This window comes from Podarcis vaucheri (genome assembly GCF_965113315.1).
Source record: "Podarcis vaucheri genome assembly, chromosome: 1".
NCBI classification, from domain to species: domain Eukaryota; kingdom Metazoa; phylum Chordata; class Lepidosauria; order Squamata; family Lacertidae; genus Podarcis; species Podarcis vaucheri.
This window is the reverse complement of record NC_138759.1, coordinates 87,685,695-87,701,788: the sequence shown is the minus strand read 5'-3', so window position 1 is coordinate 87,701,788 and position 16,094 is coordinate 87,685,695. Positions and strand designations below refer to the sequence as shown.

The 16,094-nt window shown below is 45.7% G+C and overlaps 1 protein-coding gene across 2 annotated transcripts in view; it reads right to left on the bottom strand.

Moving 5' to 3' along the window:
- Positions 1-13,958, bottom strand: part of PTPRN (protein tyrosine phosphatase receptor type N) — a 35,705-nt gene extending 21,747 nt beyond the window's left edge. The window contains exons 1-7 of one of the 2 annotated variants that reach the window (XM_082222726.1): positions 13,735-13,958; positions 4,596-4,646; positions 3,797-3,910; positions 2,724-2,829; positions 1,679-1,862; positions 900-1,098; positions 387-503 (exon numbers count right to left, since the gene is read on the bottom strand). In XM_082222726.1, the coding sequence (XP_082078852.1) occupies positions 387-503; positions 900-1,098; positions 1,679-1,862; positions 2,724-2,829; positions 3,797-3,910; positions 4,596-4,646; positions 13,735-13,843 (880 nt within the window). In that variant the 5' untranslated portion in view covers positions 13,844-13,958. Of the gene's footprint in view, positions 1-386; positions 504-782; positions 1,099-1,678; positions 1,863-2,723; positions 2,830-3,796; positions 3,911-4,595; positions 4,647-13,734 lie in introns of both variants that reach the window. The other variant, XM_082222727.1, reaches the window with a different exon arrangement.
- Positions 13,959-16,094: the final 2,136 nt, after the last annotated feature.

Here is a 16,094-nt window from a genome sequence, read left to right as displayed (position 1 = left end):
CTGGAAATCAAACTACCCACTTTGGAAACTCTCAGGAGGGGGTATGGTTGGCATTTTGATTACATAGCAGTAAAGGTATTCCATACAGCAAGTACATGCTCCCTTTCATTACTACTTCATGGGCTCCACAGCTAAGCACCAACACAGAAAAACAGGTTCTGGATAGAGCTCCAACTCAGATTTATCCCCAGATTGTGAGGAGCAGGGCTGGATCAGCACAATAATAGCACAGCTTGGTCCTTGTCAATGCAGACATAGTCCGGATATTGTTCCATGTTATCCCCAGACACACAGAACCCTCTCTCCATCTCCTCTCCTTCAGCTATAGACATCCCAGCTGCCTCTTCTCCCAGATCCTCTTACATATACCATCTTGCCGATCTTACCTGGACTTCTGAGGAGCCGGAGAAGACCAGTAAGGGAGCTGAGATGCTGGGGAGTGAGATCCTGGGGCCTGATGCCATAGCTGGCAAGCACTGCTGCCAGCCTCTCTAGTGCTCTATCTGTGGAAGGGAAATTGGGGAAACGGGAAGGTGTTGCAACTGCAGCCCCACCAGCACCAAGGCTTCTAGGTTGAGATAACAAGCTACAACAGGGGTGGGGATCCTGCGGCCTCCATAGGCCATTGTACTACAACTCCCATTAATCTTGACCATTGGCCAAGACTGACTGGAGCAGATGGGAGGAGTCCAACAGCATCCACAACAGCACAGATTCCTCACCCCTGAGCTATAAAGTGCTTGAGGAACCCCTTAGTGAAACACAGGTAGGAACAGTCTCACCTGGCTCTGCCAGGAGTGCCTGGGGCTCTCCTCTGTATTCAGAGCTGTCGCCATAGTCCGGAAAGGGGCCATCCGTCCTGGAATCGTGCTTCTGCTGCGCCATAGTTCTCGATTTACCTGCCTGCTCCTGTGTTAGGTAAAGTGCTCCCAGGTCCTGGAAAAGTTGACCTCCATCCGCTCCCTGCTGCCCCCTATAGGAGGGAGCAGTGCTGGCACCAAACAGGGCCTTAGAAGCAGCAGCTCGGTCCAGCAGAACAGGGTGCTCAGCGCTGTGAGCATTGGGGTTGTCCTGGAAGGTACCATCTGGGTAGCTGAACTGAACACAGGGAAACAGAAAGGCAATCTTGAAGTGTTCACGGCAGAGGGCAGCAGAGTTTGTTCTAACATGCAGCTAGACCCATTTTGTGCAATGTAAAAAAACAAAAGTACAGTGCAAAATAAGTTTTTGTGCATTTAGGCATATGGGGTATAATAAGGAGTTGGTGGGTTCCTAAAAACAAATAGATGAGAAAATGAACTTTTAGGTTGAAAGGATATAGTAAAAAGTGACTGATTGGAACTTATGGGTTAAAATAAAACACTATAAGCATCCCACCCCCTCTAAATATCCTTCATCCTAGCCAGCAAGAAACTTTTTCCGAAGGCAAAGTGGTGCAGTTTAGAATTCAGTGGCCTGCAGTCCAAAACCTATCATCAGCAGTTACAGTTCTGCTCAGGCTTTGAAGTGACTCCTTCCTACTCAACGCTTCAGTAAAACTTAGGCCTCCTAAGCACATTCAGTTCTCTCCGATTGAACAGGCCACCTTGCAAATCACAGGACAGTCCCTTGACTCTCCTTCCAGCTCTTCGTGCAGACTCCTTGCCCTTATTCTGTATGCAGCACTGCTGAGACACACCTGGTGATGTGGATATGAAGATAAGAAGGGCTCCTTGTAGCCTAGCTCAGGCTGAGAAGCCAACAGCAGCTCCAGGTACCGCTGCAGGAGGACTGGAGGGAGAGGAGGCTGATGAGCTGTCTGGAGGGAGGCAGGCTCTGGTGGTGAAGAGGTTCTCCTTGGAGACAGGTGACTAGGTGGGAACCTGAAAAGAGAACAGTCATAGGCAATGTATTATGCTATCAATATGCAGCTTGGCATCTAGAAGCTCACATTTCCCAGTCCAACAATATTATCAGTGGCAGCGCCTCTAATTCTCTGTAGGGAAGTTTTCCCATCCCGATACAGTTAAGTGTTCTTGCATTGATGGCCACTGCTTGGACATCTTGTGGACATCATCACGGGGAGTTTCCAAACCTCATAGTGGGCTGTCTCTGTTTATTTTTAAGTCCTGCCATTTCCAGTCCTCTTCCTGGCACTTTTTGAGTTTGTCTCCACAATGATTTGCTGCCTTATTTCTTAGGCTCTCAAGAGTCTTTGCCTTCAAAACAGTTGTGTACAGAAAGAGGGGGGAAAGCACCACAAAGAAGCAAGAGAAAGAGATTTTATAGACGTGGAGAGAATAAAATGTTGCCTTAAGATTTGTTCAAAGGTGGTTCTTAAGTTGAGAGTTTAAGAACAAGGCATTTCTAAATGTCTTGCAAGCTTTACAAGCTCCTGGAAGAGGAGTGTTCTGCTCTGAAATTAGTGTTGTACTAGTGAGCACTGGAGTCGGATCTCAAACCACCTACAACAGCTTCCTTTCCCTTGAATGTGGATAAGTGGGTCTTGGCTGAGAGAAGCACAGACTTCTCTGTCCTTCCTTTTGTGTTTGAGTTGTCCCTTCTTAAAAATTGTCATTCTGAGTGACAGACATATGACTATCAGCTAGGAGACAAGGGAGTTCCCATTTATTCTCCAAGAGACGTTTCCCCCTCTCTCAGTTGTGATAAGCAGATTATTGGATGAAAATTAATGGCAGCAACTCAAGTAAAAGCTCACATTCCAAATGAACTGTTCCCTTTACCTGTTCTCAGCTACAGACTCCCAAGGAGGTGGAAGGTGAAGTCTGGGGATGCGTTCCATCTCCCGGGAGATCACGTGTTGGGTAAGGTCATCCTGCCACGATAAACCTGCCATGAAGATGGAGAGCTAAGTCAAAGCATGGCCACAATAGCCAAGTATTGAATCCAGCGCTGAAACTATGAATATCATCCAATCCTTGGGAAGCAGCTGCACTCCAAAGAATGACCAACTGCAGAAACTAAGACTAAAGATTTTAGCACGGCATCCCCAAAATATAGGGACAGGTATTTGCCAGAGACAAAAAGTAAAATACAGGGTCCCATCCATTTTATTGTGAATTGTATTGTGGCTGTTATATATGCTTCTCCTTTCAATACTGTTTGCACCTGCAAAAGTTTTGGGGAAGATACACTGCTTTGTTTCTAAGTCCTACAACTTCCTGCTGAAATGCTGCACCTATTTATACCATAAATGTTCCCGTTTACTTTTTGTCCTGCTTTTGTTGTGCAATAATGCAGCAATCTTGGGGAAGCATCACAGAACAACTAATAAAGTGGATTGAGGCGTGGTTGGTCCAGTATAAGTCCACTTGTAATGCACTATTATTGCCACAATATGTTGCAAAATACACACACCAAAAACAACAACAACAACAACATTCAGCTTGGAGGAACCCATAGTCTGAGCATATGTTAGATGTGCCTGATTATAGTATGCATTTCTAGCATGACATCATGGCTCAGTGCCAAAGCATCTGATTTGCATGCAGAAGGTCTCAAGTTCAATGCCCAGCATTTCCAGGTGGGGCTGGGAGAGAATTTCGTCTGAAACCCTGAGAGCTGATGCCACTGCCAGTCAGTTCACACAATATTGCACTAAATGGACCAATGGTCTCACTTGGTAGAAGGTTCTGCGGTACTGGGGGGTTGGACAGACTCCCAAGTAATGTTGCCAAGACTAGAAGAAGGGGCATAGAGTGCTCTTAATTCCCTCTCCTGGTCTGTGCAGAGCTGGCTCACTTCCCTCATCTTACGTTAATTCTCCTTCTCCTCCTCCTCAAGCACGGACACTTACCTTGTGCCATGAGATGCCGTAGCACATCCTGCAAACGCTGGAGCACAGAGGCTGTGACCTGGAAGTACGGCTTATCTCGAAGGGAACCTTCCTGGCACTGACCAAACAATCCATCTGCAAAGATAACATGACTATGAGACAGTGGTCATGCAACTCAGGGTGGAAAGATCGGTGAAAGGAGGGGGAAGAGAAAAGTAGGGTCAGAGAATAACACACAGCTAGGCAGATGAGATGGTGGTTAGTAGGCTGCTGCACAGCTTATGGGGGAGCTTCAATATAGGGTGTGAATACACTGGGAACACAATATGTTTCCAATGAATTTCACAAAACTCCATCCTAAGATAATTAGATATGCAAAAGCTTGAAGCTGAAATACACTTTCCTGGAAGTAAGCCTCATTGAATTCAGTGGGATTTAGCCCAAGGCAAACCTGGATAGGATTGCACTAAGAGACAGGGAAAGTGAAATAATTTTGTCTTGTGAGGGTGCAGTCATGCCTTCTACCATTAGATGCCCAAATGGACCAATATCACAACAAGGCTGTAATTCATATGAGAAGCATCGAGGAGGAAACATGCCAACATGGAAAAGAGGCAAGCACTTGTCCCATTCTTGGGGCAGAAAGGCTTCCAGATCAGAGCCTGTTGCACATGTGGTCCCCCCCCCACTTCATAACAAATGCAGAAAGCATATTTTAGCACAGCAGGGGAAATAAGTGTACATCACTCTACAGCAACAGGTGCTTTTCCACCCTATGGACTTAATGCCCTTAATTCCAATCCATCCCAAGCTTATTTACCTTGCACACAGACTTCCTGTTGGGAGCAGAGTCTCCTGTCAAATAGGCAGCCTGGAAAGAGAGTGACAGAGACACACCAGAGTTTTCCAGAGAGACAGTATTATAATTCATATAAGAGATGCTCCAGCTTTACTGCTTCGCAGGGATGCAAATCTACTGGCTACTGCAAATAGTATGTATTTCAAGACCTAAATTATATTACAATGTTTCAAATGAATAGAACTCATTTCTTCTTGCCTTCAGGATGCCTTTATGTACGTATGATCTTGTTGGACTCAATTGCCACAGTGCAGTCACTGATGCATGAGTTGCATCCACAAAGAGTGGTGTGCTCCATATTGTGGGCTCAATTTTATGGAATGCCCTTCCAGTAGAGGTCGGACAGGCCTCCTCCCAAGTTGGACTTCCAGCACCTACTGATGACTTTTTAAATTATTATTCCAGCAGGCACTGAAACTGAAGTCTGATTTTATACTTTTAATAAGTGTTTACTTTTTTATACAAGGTATTTCTTTTACCCTGCTTAGATGTGACTGTTGTCAAGTGGTAAATGAACTGTTTAAACAGTAATAACAAGTTAAATAATAATCTAATCACATGGATCTATATCTAACCCAGCAATAACCATCACCTTCAAGGACAATTCAGGAATACCATAAGCAATGGTCACCATGACTGAATAAAGAAGCTAGTGATTAGCCTTTTTTTATTTTTAAAAAAAGGAGGGGGCAGGGTTGACAGAAAATACAGGAATCCAACCTTTTGATAATGACATCGCCTGGATTCCTTTCTAAACCCTGAGTGAATGAAGGATGCGAAAGCAACTTTTAAACTTGTCAATGGTGCTTTATTGCTGAGCCAAAAGTCAGACTCAAGCTGTCTGCAAGGAGCTAACCATGGTGCTGAAACTTACCAGCCCCAATCTTTGCCACAACTGAGGCAAGGAAATTAAGTCCACTTGAAGAACAGGCACAGATTCCCTATTCCCCCAAATATTAGGATGGCTTTGCTACAGGGGGTAAAGCTGGAGCACCTCTCTCTCTCTCTCATTAGTTGGGCCTTATCACTTAAAATAGTAAATAAACAGAGGAAAGGAATCAGGCAAAATATCTGTGCAGCAAAGTTTCAATTAAAAAAATCTCAATTACAAATATCTGGGAGAACTGTTTCAGGAACTACCAGATATTGTGTATGGGTGTTAGGATAACCTTTCTGGAGGCAAAACCAACACAAAAAGGGCATTGCAGTGTTTTTTCCTTTGTTAGGCTTTCAGTATTCCCTACTTTTCCCCAACCTGCCCCCCCCAAATGGTGGCACCGCTTTCAAACATTTAGAAAATGACATTTAATAGCAAACAAGAGGGAAATGTAGAATGAAGTATATAAACTAAGAACGTTCCCTAAGGGTAGATTCATATTTTATGGAGCAGATGCCTGCCATGTGTGTGTTTGTGTCTTTCAGCAACTACCATGAATCATGAAGAGCAGACCCATCTCTCTAAAGGCACAGGGACACACAGTATGTGCATCAAGGCTTAAACTGGACATTGCTCCCTCCCAGATATCTATCACCTGTGTACACACACACACACACACACACTTCATTTTATGGCAATCATCAAGGCAAACACTGCTATATAAGCCGTAGACATGATTGCCGTGTAAAATGTGAAAATCCCCAGAAGCTTCCAGGTGTGGCACTGATTCTCTGGGAGGAGAAAATACTGTTATACAACGTAGCTCACCCATCCAATATGGATACAGATACTGCTAGACTATACCAATAGCCCTGAGCCTACAATATCTACCCAGCCAAGCTAGGCTTGGTATTGGCAACTGACTGAGAATCATCCTTCCTGCTCCTTTGTCCAAGTGTTTATTATCCTCCTTTTTGAACCAAAAGGACAGGGCTTTTCCAGTTACTACAGTCACAGTTCTGGAGCTCTCTTCCTTGGAAAGCTCACTTAGCTATTTGCTTTTGGTGACTTGTGGATATATCCTTATTTCAGAAGGCATTGAGGGGTGTTTTTTAAGCATGAACAACTGCTGCTTGCATTTCTTTTCTTTTCAGTTTTTGTACTGAAGATCTTACTGCTGTTTTTAGTTACAGTTTTATTGTTAGTTTTATGTACATGTGTCTTCTAAAATTTTAAGAGCTGCCTTCAGTGATTTGTTAAAGCAGAAAGGCATAATAAAAATGTATTTTTAAAATGAATAGAGAAGGTGGCTAACAAGGACAAAATTCAAAGTGGTAATAATTTTTTTTAAAACCCTCAACAATTAAAAGGTCATATACAAGATAATGAAAGAAGTGGCAGAACGAATCATTCCCTGGAAGGCTAGACAGTTATGTTGACCATGTGCCTCACTAAAGACTCTTTAGTAAGGTTAGCAACAGGAAAAACTAAAAAGTGATGTTAATTGCATGAATGCACCCAATGTGTTTTTGCTATATAAAAAGCAGCAGAGAGGGAAATTGAGCTACTGGGGGACAGTGAAGGTGAGGAGGAGACTAGTATGGCTCATAAGCTCCCACTGGCAGCAGTGGATGTTCCCTTGAAATGCAGATAGCAGTCTGAGCAGCATGGAGACCTTGGCAGGGAGATAAGAGAATTAACCCTCCCCAGGCCCTAAATGTTTACCCAGCAGCATAGGCTTCACTCAGCTATTTGTCTAACAAAACCCATGCACATTAACAGCACTCACACAATTAAGGTTGATTCTAGTTTGGCCCTAACAAGTTGGGGACCTGATTCAAAATTCCCTCCCTCCCTGGAACTGTGTGCATCAATTATAATTTCTTATTGTAAGCTTCCTTGTGTGGGCTTGCCCTAAAAGATGGGACACAAACAGCTAAAATAAAACAATAAAGCAATTGTCCCAGGGGCCCACCTCACAAGCGGAAAACCCAGGGGTTAACCTATTCCTATTCTTAGTAAAAGCTACCCAGAGCGGTTCTGAAAATGATGAGCAGTGGGGGGGGGGCACTACCCCCCCAAGATCTTCTATCAGGAGATAATCAGAGAGGCTATGAATCACACAAAGAAGTCTCTGGAACTGTGACGGATCATTTGGCATTCCTGGTGTTCCGATGCATCAGAACTACACAGATTAATGCTACGGGTATCAGGACTGGAGAGAAACCTATGGGGGTCATCTGATTCAAAAGCGTGTAATTATAATTTACACAGATGGGGGACATGGGCATACAATACCCAGCTCTGGCAAATGCTGGGTGCAAGGGACAGCCCATGAAGGCAGGTTGCTAGAAGGCGGTTTCACATCCACAGGGAGAAACGGTCTCAAAAGTAGATACGTAGTTTGTGCCACTCTCTCCTCTTCATTTATAATGCCATGAAATGTAGAAGAAAGCAGTATAGGCTGCAGAGCACCAGAGCACAAAAATAGTAGGTCTCTTTGCCCATCAGCCACATCCACAATGAAGATCACAGCTGCCCAGCCAGTGAGTCAGAGCAGGCCGCGGAAACACACTTGCGTTGCACTACCACTGACGTCTTTGTCGGTGTGAGTCAGAGGCCTCCAGAGGAATGGGATTCTGCAGCCAAGCACAGCAAGGATGGCTCTGGCTCTGTCAGCACACCTGTCCTAGGCAAATTCTAGTTACATGTTCAGCAGAGTCCAATACGGACCTTTCAAAATGAGATTTAAGCCAAAATGTCAAAAGATGCTGGTTGGGGATAGGTCTCAATCTCTACAGACGGCAGGTGGCAGCTCCTTAGAATCTGTCTACACCACCACCAAGGTGCTAGGCAGCATTGTTCCCCACAAGGGGGAGGAGTACACTCTTAGATGAGGCAGGGCTCCTAATAGGAAAGGAAGTCCCTTCTACAATCCTCTCTCTGCACATCCTTTCCTATTTATCCCAGTAGAACATTATTTATATTAACCAAGGGTGTCTGCTGCTCCTACGTAGCTAACAGGGCTCATGATCAGGGTAGTCCAAAAAGACAATGACAGGTTTTCCAAGCCCCTACAATGAAGCAATTTCCAAGTTTCATGGTTTCACCTTAATACCCCTCATTGGTCCAAGGTACTTCCTTTTTTCCTTTTCATCTGCTACAGCACAACCCATTCTTCCTCCTCTTGAGATCCTATGCACAAATGACATGCCAGGGGAAATCCCAGCATGTTTCTTGGCACCTCCAAATGTCCACAGAGAATATATTCAATCAAGAAGGGCTGTGCACTGCAAACCCCAAATACAACCAGGCCGGGGTGGGGCAAGTTTTCCGCTAGTGGCTCTTCCATCACACCAATATTTTTTGGTTGTTTGTTAACATAACAATTGGCATCTTGGATTAATTTGTCCAGCCTTTGCAACTAACTGCCCCTTGATATTTTTGAAAGGAAGAAATGGGCTAATAGCTTTAGGAAATAGTCACTTGTCGTGTTGGGTGGGGTGGGGAAGATGGACAGGAAGAACAGCCTGGTTTTAGGGAAGTTTTTAATATTTAATGCTGTATTGTTTTTAACACTCAACTGGGAGCCACCCAGAGTGGCTGGGGAAAACTCAGCCAGATGGGCGGGGTATAAATAATATTTTTTTATTAATATTATTATTATTATTTCCAAGAATTAAGAAGGGGAGCCAAAAACTTTCCCCATCTGCATTGAGAGAGAGATCCCAGGATAGACTGCTTGATCATTCTTCCCCAGTTCTGAAATCCATAGACATAGAGAAGAACTCTCAAAATGGTTGAATACAAGAAGTTCCATCTGTGTTGCAGCCAGAGTTGGTGTGGTGCAAGCAGTTGTTTAAAATGCCCCTGGCCTTCCTCAATGCTTGGAGCATTCAGGAAGCTACAGACCAAAATATTTATACATTGCAAGGCTGATCTCAAGCCATGAACTGCTGCCTCATTCCTGCACTGTAGCCCGAGTATTCCCTATGAATGCATGCAAGCCAGGATAGCAAAAGGCCTGCAGAAGTCTTTCAGGGGGTCTCCTGGTATCACGAAGCCAGATTTCTTACCCAACCCCACACACTCCAGACTGAGAAGACTTTGAAGTATTTTTAAAGCCCAGCTTTTCCACTTGACAGACATAGAAGCAAAAGAGCAACATGATGGGAGATAGGGCACTCCAGAACCTGACTGAAAAACAAGTTTATAACAAAGCCACAACATACATATTATGTACACCCAGTATGTATGCCCAACATGCAGAGTTATTTTTAAAATGTATTTCATTAAACCTTGATATATTTTTAATGCTACATTAAAAATACATTCTCTCTCTCATACACACACACACATGCATACACAGAGAGATTAATATCACTGCAGATGCTGTACTGGCAATAGGATTTGGCTTCTAGTCAAAATGTGGAAGGCCGTGAGAAACTTGCTGTTTACAAATGCTTGCTGAAGCTGCAATTGCCTTCCCCCTGTAAACAGTACTTGGTGTTCAATTCCTAGCAGCTAATAAAGATCAGGGAAACAATTCTGCCACATTAGGATTCTCAAAGGGCAAGAAATGGGTTTTAGAAAGTGAATGAGGGAGAAATAGGCTCATGAGCAATATTTTGATTTTTGACCAGGGAAGTTCTTTGTCTGCTGCAGGGTTTCTTTAGTGTGTAGATGGACACAAAATGTGCAGCTGGAAAGCTAAGGGGGAAACTAGACACACCAGGTGTTATGTGTTATTCAAGTACTTAAATAACAGGCAATGTCAGGGACAGCATGTACACAAACAATATATGGGCAGAATATGCTCAGTTTCCATTTCTGAGCTGCCCAAACCTCATTAAAATACCTTCACATTTTGGTCACAACCTCTTGTACTTCAGATCCATTTTCAGACAGGTAATGATGCATAGGTTTTCCTTTTCCACAGACGGCCAAGTCTTTCTTTTACTTCTGAGCACAATGTTTGCACTCAGAACCAACTCCTCATCAGAACTATGGAGTCTGGTAGAGAGTATGCTGGCAAGGATCAAAGAGATGTTCTTGCAAATTGGTGACCAAACAAATAACTTTACCTTTCCATATTTTGGTCTCGCTCTTGTGCAGCCACAGCTCAGTGCCTCTACAATCCTTTTCATCTCCTCAGTTACTGCACAATTTTGCAAGTAGGGCAAGAGAATGTCAAATCTAACCTGGAAAGCACTGTCTCAAACTCTTTACCATATATGCCAGTGCTGAATGGAGTCTGAGTTACATAAATCAGGTGCTATTGTTTTGCTGAGTGAATGAACAAGGCTGTCTAAGTTTACAAATAACAACTTGCCACTATATTTAGCAAGCTGGTTGTCTATTGACCTGTTATGTGACAAGAAGAACCTTTCCACTTCCCCTACTCTTCCCTGGATTTCAGATGATGTGCAGAAGTGTGGAAAGATTTTCCTCAACAGTTGGCACAACAATATAGGTGGGTAGCTTGCCATGTGGTTATATGCACATCATGGTAGCTAACCACCAGGTAACTGGTTATCAGTAGCCACCCTTTTTTCTTTATTTCAGGAGTGAAGAATCTGTGGCCTTCCAGCTGTTAGACTCCAACTCCCATTAGCCACAGCTAGCATGGCCAATGGTCAAGGGTGATGGGAATTGTAGTCCAACAGCATCCAAAGGGCTACCCCTGCTATAAGAGTTGTGCAAATAAGTTCAGAAGAATAGGAAATGCTTCTGCCATCTTCATCCACGGCAATATGAATGCTGACATGTGGATTTTTGGCAGGAAAAAAAGGTACAGATCTACCATACTCTGACACATTATTGTAGGTTGCCAAAAACCATCCTATTCATTGACACTGATCTAGACTTCTAACATGTCATAGGAGGTAGAAGGAGTGGGAGTTTGGTTGAACAACAAACATCAAGCTCAATATTTTTGCCTTCAAGCCTTCTATGTCTATAAACACACCAGGCAGAATTTTCTAAATGGGGTGGAAATCTCTTAATTTTACCCCCATATTAACCCATGCTCATTACTGTTCAGCCTAGTCTCAGACAGCTTTACCAGCATCCCCACAGGTCAAGGGAAAGCACAAGTCAAGTTTTAAATACAAAAAAGCAGCAAAGTATCCATACGCAGATTACCATCATGCCCTTGGGCTAATGATAAGACCTATCCAACCCTTCCCTTAAATGAGCCAGTTCAGCTCTTAGATTTTATACCATCTGGCCACAATTCAAGCCTCCATGCTGCCACAAGTGTCCTTCGTGGTTCCTGTACATTAAAGGCCCACGGCCGAAGCAATGCACTCATATTCCATGGCCATCACTGGATTCGGTGTGAGGGATTTCGTCCCGTCCCCCCATTCCAGCATTCCCACTTCCCACCACACAGTCTCTAATGCACCCTCACTGCCAAGCAGGGCAGGAAACTGATCAGCAAAGGAGTCCATCCTCAGCACCTAACCTACATTAGGTGAAAAGCTTCCAGTAATCATTCTACGTCAAAATTCATCAACATGGCAGATCAATTCATTCACTTCCTTCCTTGAACATGGAATAAAGAGTTTGCTGCTCCCTACGTTAACAGTTTCCCCCAAAACTGACAAGCAACAACCTTGCCCACTTGAATGCCCCCCACCCAAGAGAGGCATCTAATAAAAGACAGCCTGCAAAGGAGGGTGGTCCAAGAGCAAACATCCAAAAGATTCATGAACCTTCACATTTGTTCAGTGCATGGCTGAGTAGTGGTTCTGGAAGGGGTTGCTGTACATCCATCCTATTCAGCCAAGTGCTACTGAAGCACTGAACTAAGATGCAGATTTGCTCAAGTTTGAGAGCTGCAAGGAAAAAGGAACATTGACCTTCCTGCGCCATTTCCTGATGCAACCTCATTAAAAAGAAAAAGTGAACTATGGATTCATTTTGCAAATAAGGAACTGCCAAGAAGGAAGCCGAAATCAATAACCAGGCCCAGAGGGGGTACCAGGCTGAGCTTATTTCTCTGCACTTTTATAGTACTTGATGGAGAGAGCTCTGCTGTTTCCTAGAAGGAATCCCTCTCAGCATCCCAGCTTTCTTCAGCCAGTGAGAGGAAGGAAGGAAGGAAGGAAGGAAGGAAGGAAGGAAGGAAGGCAGTTTCTAAAGGGGCACAGTAGATGTTTGCAACAGGCAGCTGGGTCAGGCTGGAAAAGGAGGGGGGGTGAAGAGAAAGGCCCAGCGAGAGAGAATGACGTCAGTGACTGAATTGAGGAGGAAAACACGGCGGGGGGGGAGAGAAGAGGTCTACTCTGGAGCTGAACAGAGAAAGGGGAGGCAAAGCCAGCCAAGGCTAACAACGCTGTGACGTGCACATGACAGGCTGCCACGCAAAATGGTGACAATCTCCCTTTGGCGGGGGCTGAAGCCGCACCAGGGAAAAGGAGGAAAACATCCCATGGGAGAGTGGGGTGCGTGTGGGTAGAGAAATACATCGAGAGCTGTGCAAGGAGAAGGGGGCGATGGGGGGCGATGGGGGGAGGGGGAACCAACCCAGCCAGGACCCTAAAGCCCGAGGGAAAATTCTGGAGGATTCAGAGGCGAAGCAAAATACGGAATGGGGGTGGGGAGACAGCATGGGGGGGGGGAGATGCTCCACTCCATGTTTCCAGCGGAACTGATGCAGACGTGTTACATGGGCTGTTTAAAGAAAACAACAACAGCCAAGGGATCCCCACTTCTCACCGCCTCCCACTGGGAAAGAGCAACCTGCGGGAAGGGTAAGAGCCAAGGGGCCGGCATCTCGCTTCGTTTCCACCACCTTTCCGTCTCCAAGAGCGACCTCCCCCTCCCCAAACCCCCACCATATTTAATAGTCGAAACCTAATCCTCCTCCAAGGATACTTTTCTAATCCCCAGGGCGGAAAGAAATACGGATTTATTCGGGGGCGGGGGGAGACCAGGACTAGGGAGCTCCAGCGTGCACGAAAAATAGGAAGCGGAGCTCCAGGCTGCCATATGGAAGCAAAGGGGCTGCCCCTAATCTCTGCCAGCCGGGAAGGAAGGAGCTCCTTGGCTCCTCCAAGACCCCCCCCTTCACCCCGCCCACTCCAGTTCCGAGCATCCCAAGCGAAGAAGCCTTCCCCTTCCCTCTCCGGCGTCCAGAGTCCTACCCTTCTGGCCACCCTCCCTCCTTCCCGCCCGCTTGCATCCTCCTCCTCGCCACCCCCAGGTGATCCATCTCACCGTGCAGCACTTGCAGTGGGCGATCCGCGGCAGCGCCGGCCCCGAGGAGCGGCACCAGCGAGAGGAAGAAACAGCCGAGCGCCCGGAGCAGGCTCCGCCACCGCCCCATGCCGGCCGGTGCCCCCGCGCTCACAGCCCAGGCAGCCGCCGCCTCCACGGCCGCTGCACCATCCTTAACCCGGCAATCAGCGCCCCCTCCAGGCCGAGACAAGGACGCGCACCTCCAACCAGCCAATCTCAATGAGCATGCAAAGCACACTCTGGGGCCCCAGCGACCTATCGCAAAGCAGGGAAAGGACACGCCTCCACAGGGAAAGCCAATAATAAAAAAGCCACGGCCACACCCTGCTTGGGGGAAAAAAAGTTACGCCTCCCTATTACACGAGAGGCCACGCCCCTCTCGCCTCGTATTATACTCGCCGCATTCTCAAATCCATGTTCCGCCTCCGACCAGTCGCACCGACTTCGCCAGGCAAGGCTGGCACACACCCCTCGCTGCTGATGCATTAAGTTTCACCAATCGCTCCGTTAGCGGAGGCTGTTGAATTACACCTCCTGCAGGCAGGCGCAGCCACAGTCTGGGGTTTGGCCACATTCCACTGAAATCACCACCACGATCCCCCCAAAGAGAGCGGCAACCAAAAATAGCTGTGTGTGACACGCTCGGTTATAAATCGGCAGTGCCTCTTTTTCTACCTGAATGGGGAAGGGAGGCTAAGAAAACTGAATCCATGGGGGCTTTCCTATATGTCCTATTTTTCCTATAGATCCAAAGCTCCCGCTCTTCACTCAAAAGGAATGATACAGGGGACTCCGCAAGGCAGCATTATGTCATTCCACTCTCACGTGATCCAGACTTCTGCATATATCCTTGAGGATTCCTGCCAGATGGATTGTGCAGAATCGACCCTCTCTCCGTTGGTAGGGTAAAGCAGATCTCTAGATGATTTGCAAGACAGCAAGGAGGTCTGGCTCCCAACTACTTAATAGTAGCTATGGGCAATGAGGGTGTGAGTCTGTGAGTCTGTGTCTCTGTGTCTCTGTGTGTGTGTGTGTGTGTGTGTGTGTGTATGTGTGTGTGTGTGAGAGAGAGAGAGAGAGAGAAGGTGCATTCACACTCTTTCAGCAAGACTCTTCTTAATATGCTCTCTGGCTTCTAGAGGCCTGCACAATCATAGTAAACACATTTCCCCTAAAAATGGCCAGTAGTAAAATGGCTTAATAGACCTATTTGCAGCTTTCAGACGGAATGCCACCAACAAAAGTGAGTGGCCCCCTTGCCTTCCTGATGCAACCTCATTAAAAAGAAAAAGTGACCTATGGATTCATTTTGCAAATAAAAGACTGCACCAGAAACAAGAGCACTTCTCAAAAGCAGAGAATGTGCACTTGATTCAAGGCCAGTCATCACACACTCTCCTCACCAGTTCCAATAAAACAGGAAAGGCCCAATGCACTTACTAGAGGGGCTAAGCCAGAACAACAGCTGTTGTATTGAAGAGCCAGTGTTAAGTACTCCTGCCAGCTTTCAATACAGAACAGCTCCAACCCAAAAGATGCAAGTTTAGGCTCTTGTGACAAAATAACCTTAAGCAAATTCACACGGTTCTGCCATATTTTTTTGGCATTCCACAACAACTTTCATAGGTTAATTTAGTGGTTAAGGGGCAGCAGGAAGAGGGAAATGCTATTTGCTCATTTCAGCTGGTACCTCCTCACATGCTGTAGGAATACAGTGGTACCTCAGGTTACATACGCTTCAGGTTACATACGCTTCAGGTTACAGACTCCGCTAACCCAGAAATAGTACCTTGGGTTAAGAACTTTGCTTCAGGATGAGAACAGAAATCGCGCGGCAGCGGCGGCATGGCAGCAGCGGGAGGCCCAATTAGCTAAAGGGGTGCTTCAGGTTAAGAACAGTTTCAGGTTAAGAACGGACCTCCGGAATGAATTAGGTACTTAACCCGAGGTACCATTGTAAAGCTGTTTACTTTTTCAAACTCCCTGTGTCTTTCTATAGAACTAGAAACTAGAAACCAGGGCAGCATACAACAAGACTGCCTCTCTTTTTTTGTTTCCCTACAATTTTGTTATAGTTGGAAGAACATGTTTCACCATCAACCGGAGGACTATATAGCAGGCAAGAGATTGCTTGTGTGCCATCTAGGAAATGGGGATATGGAAATAGAAGTTAGGGGCACAACAAAAAAGCATGAAGTTTCAGACTATCAGTATTTTCAGACTGGATTCAACCAAATAGTGGCAAACTCTGGCTGCACAATTACAGTGGACCAGGACATCCTGCGTCACAAACCTCCTTCTCCTAAAGGCTATGCTCTTTGCAATAAGGAAAGTGATGG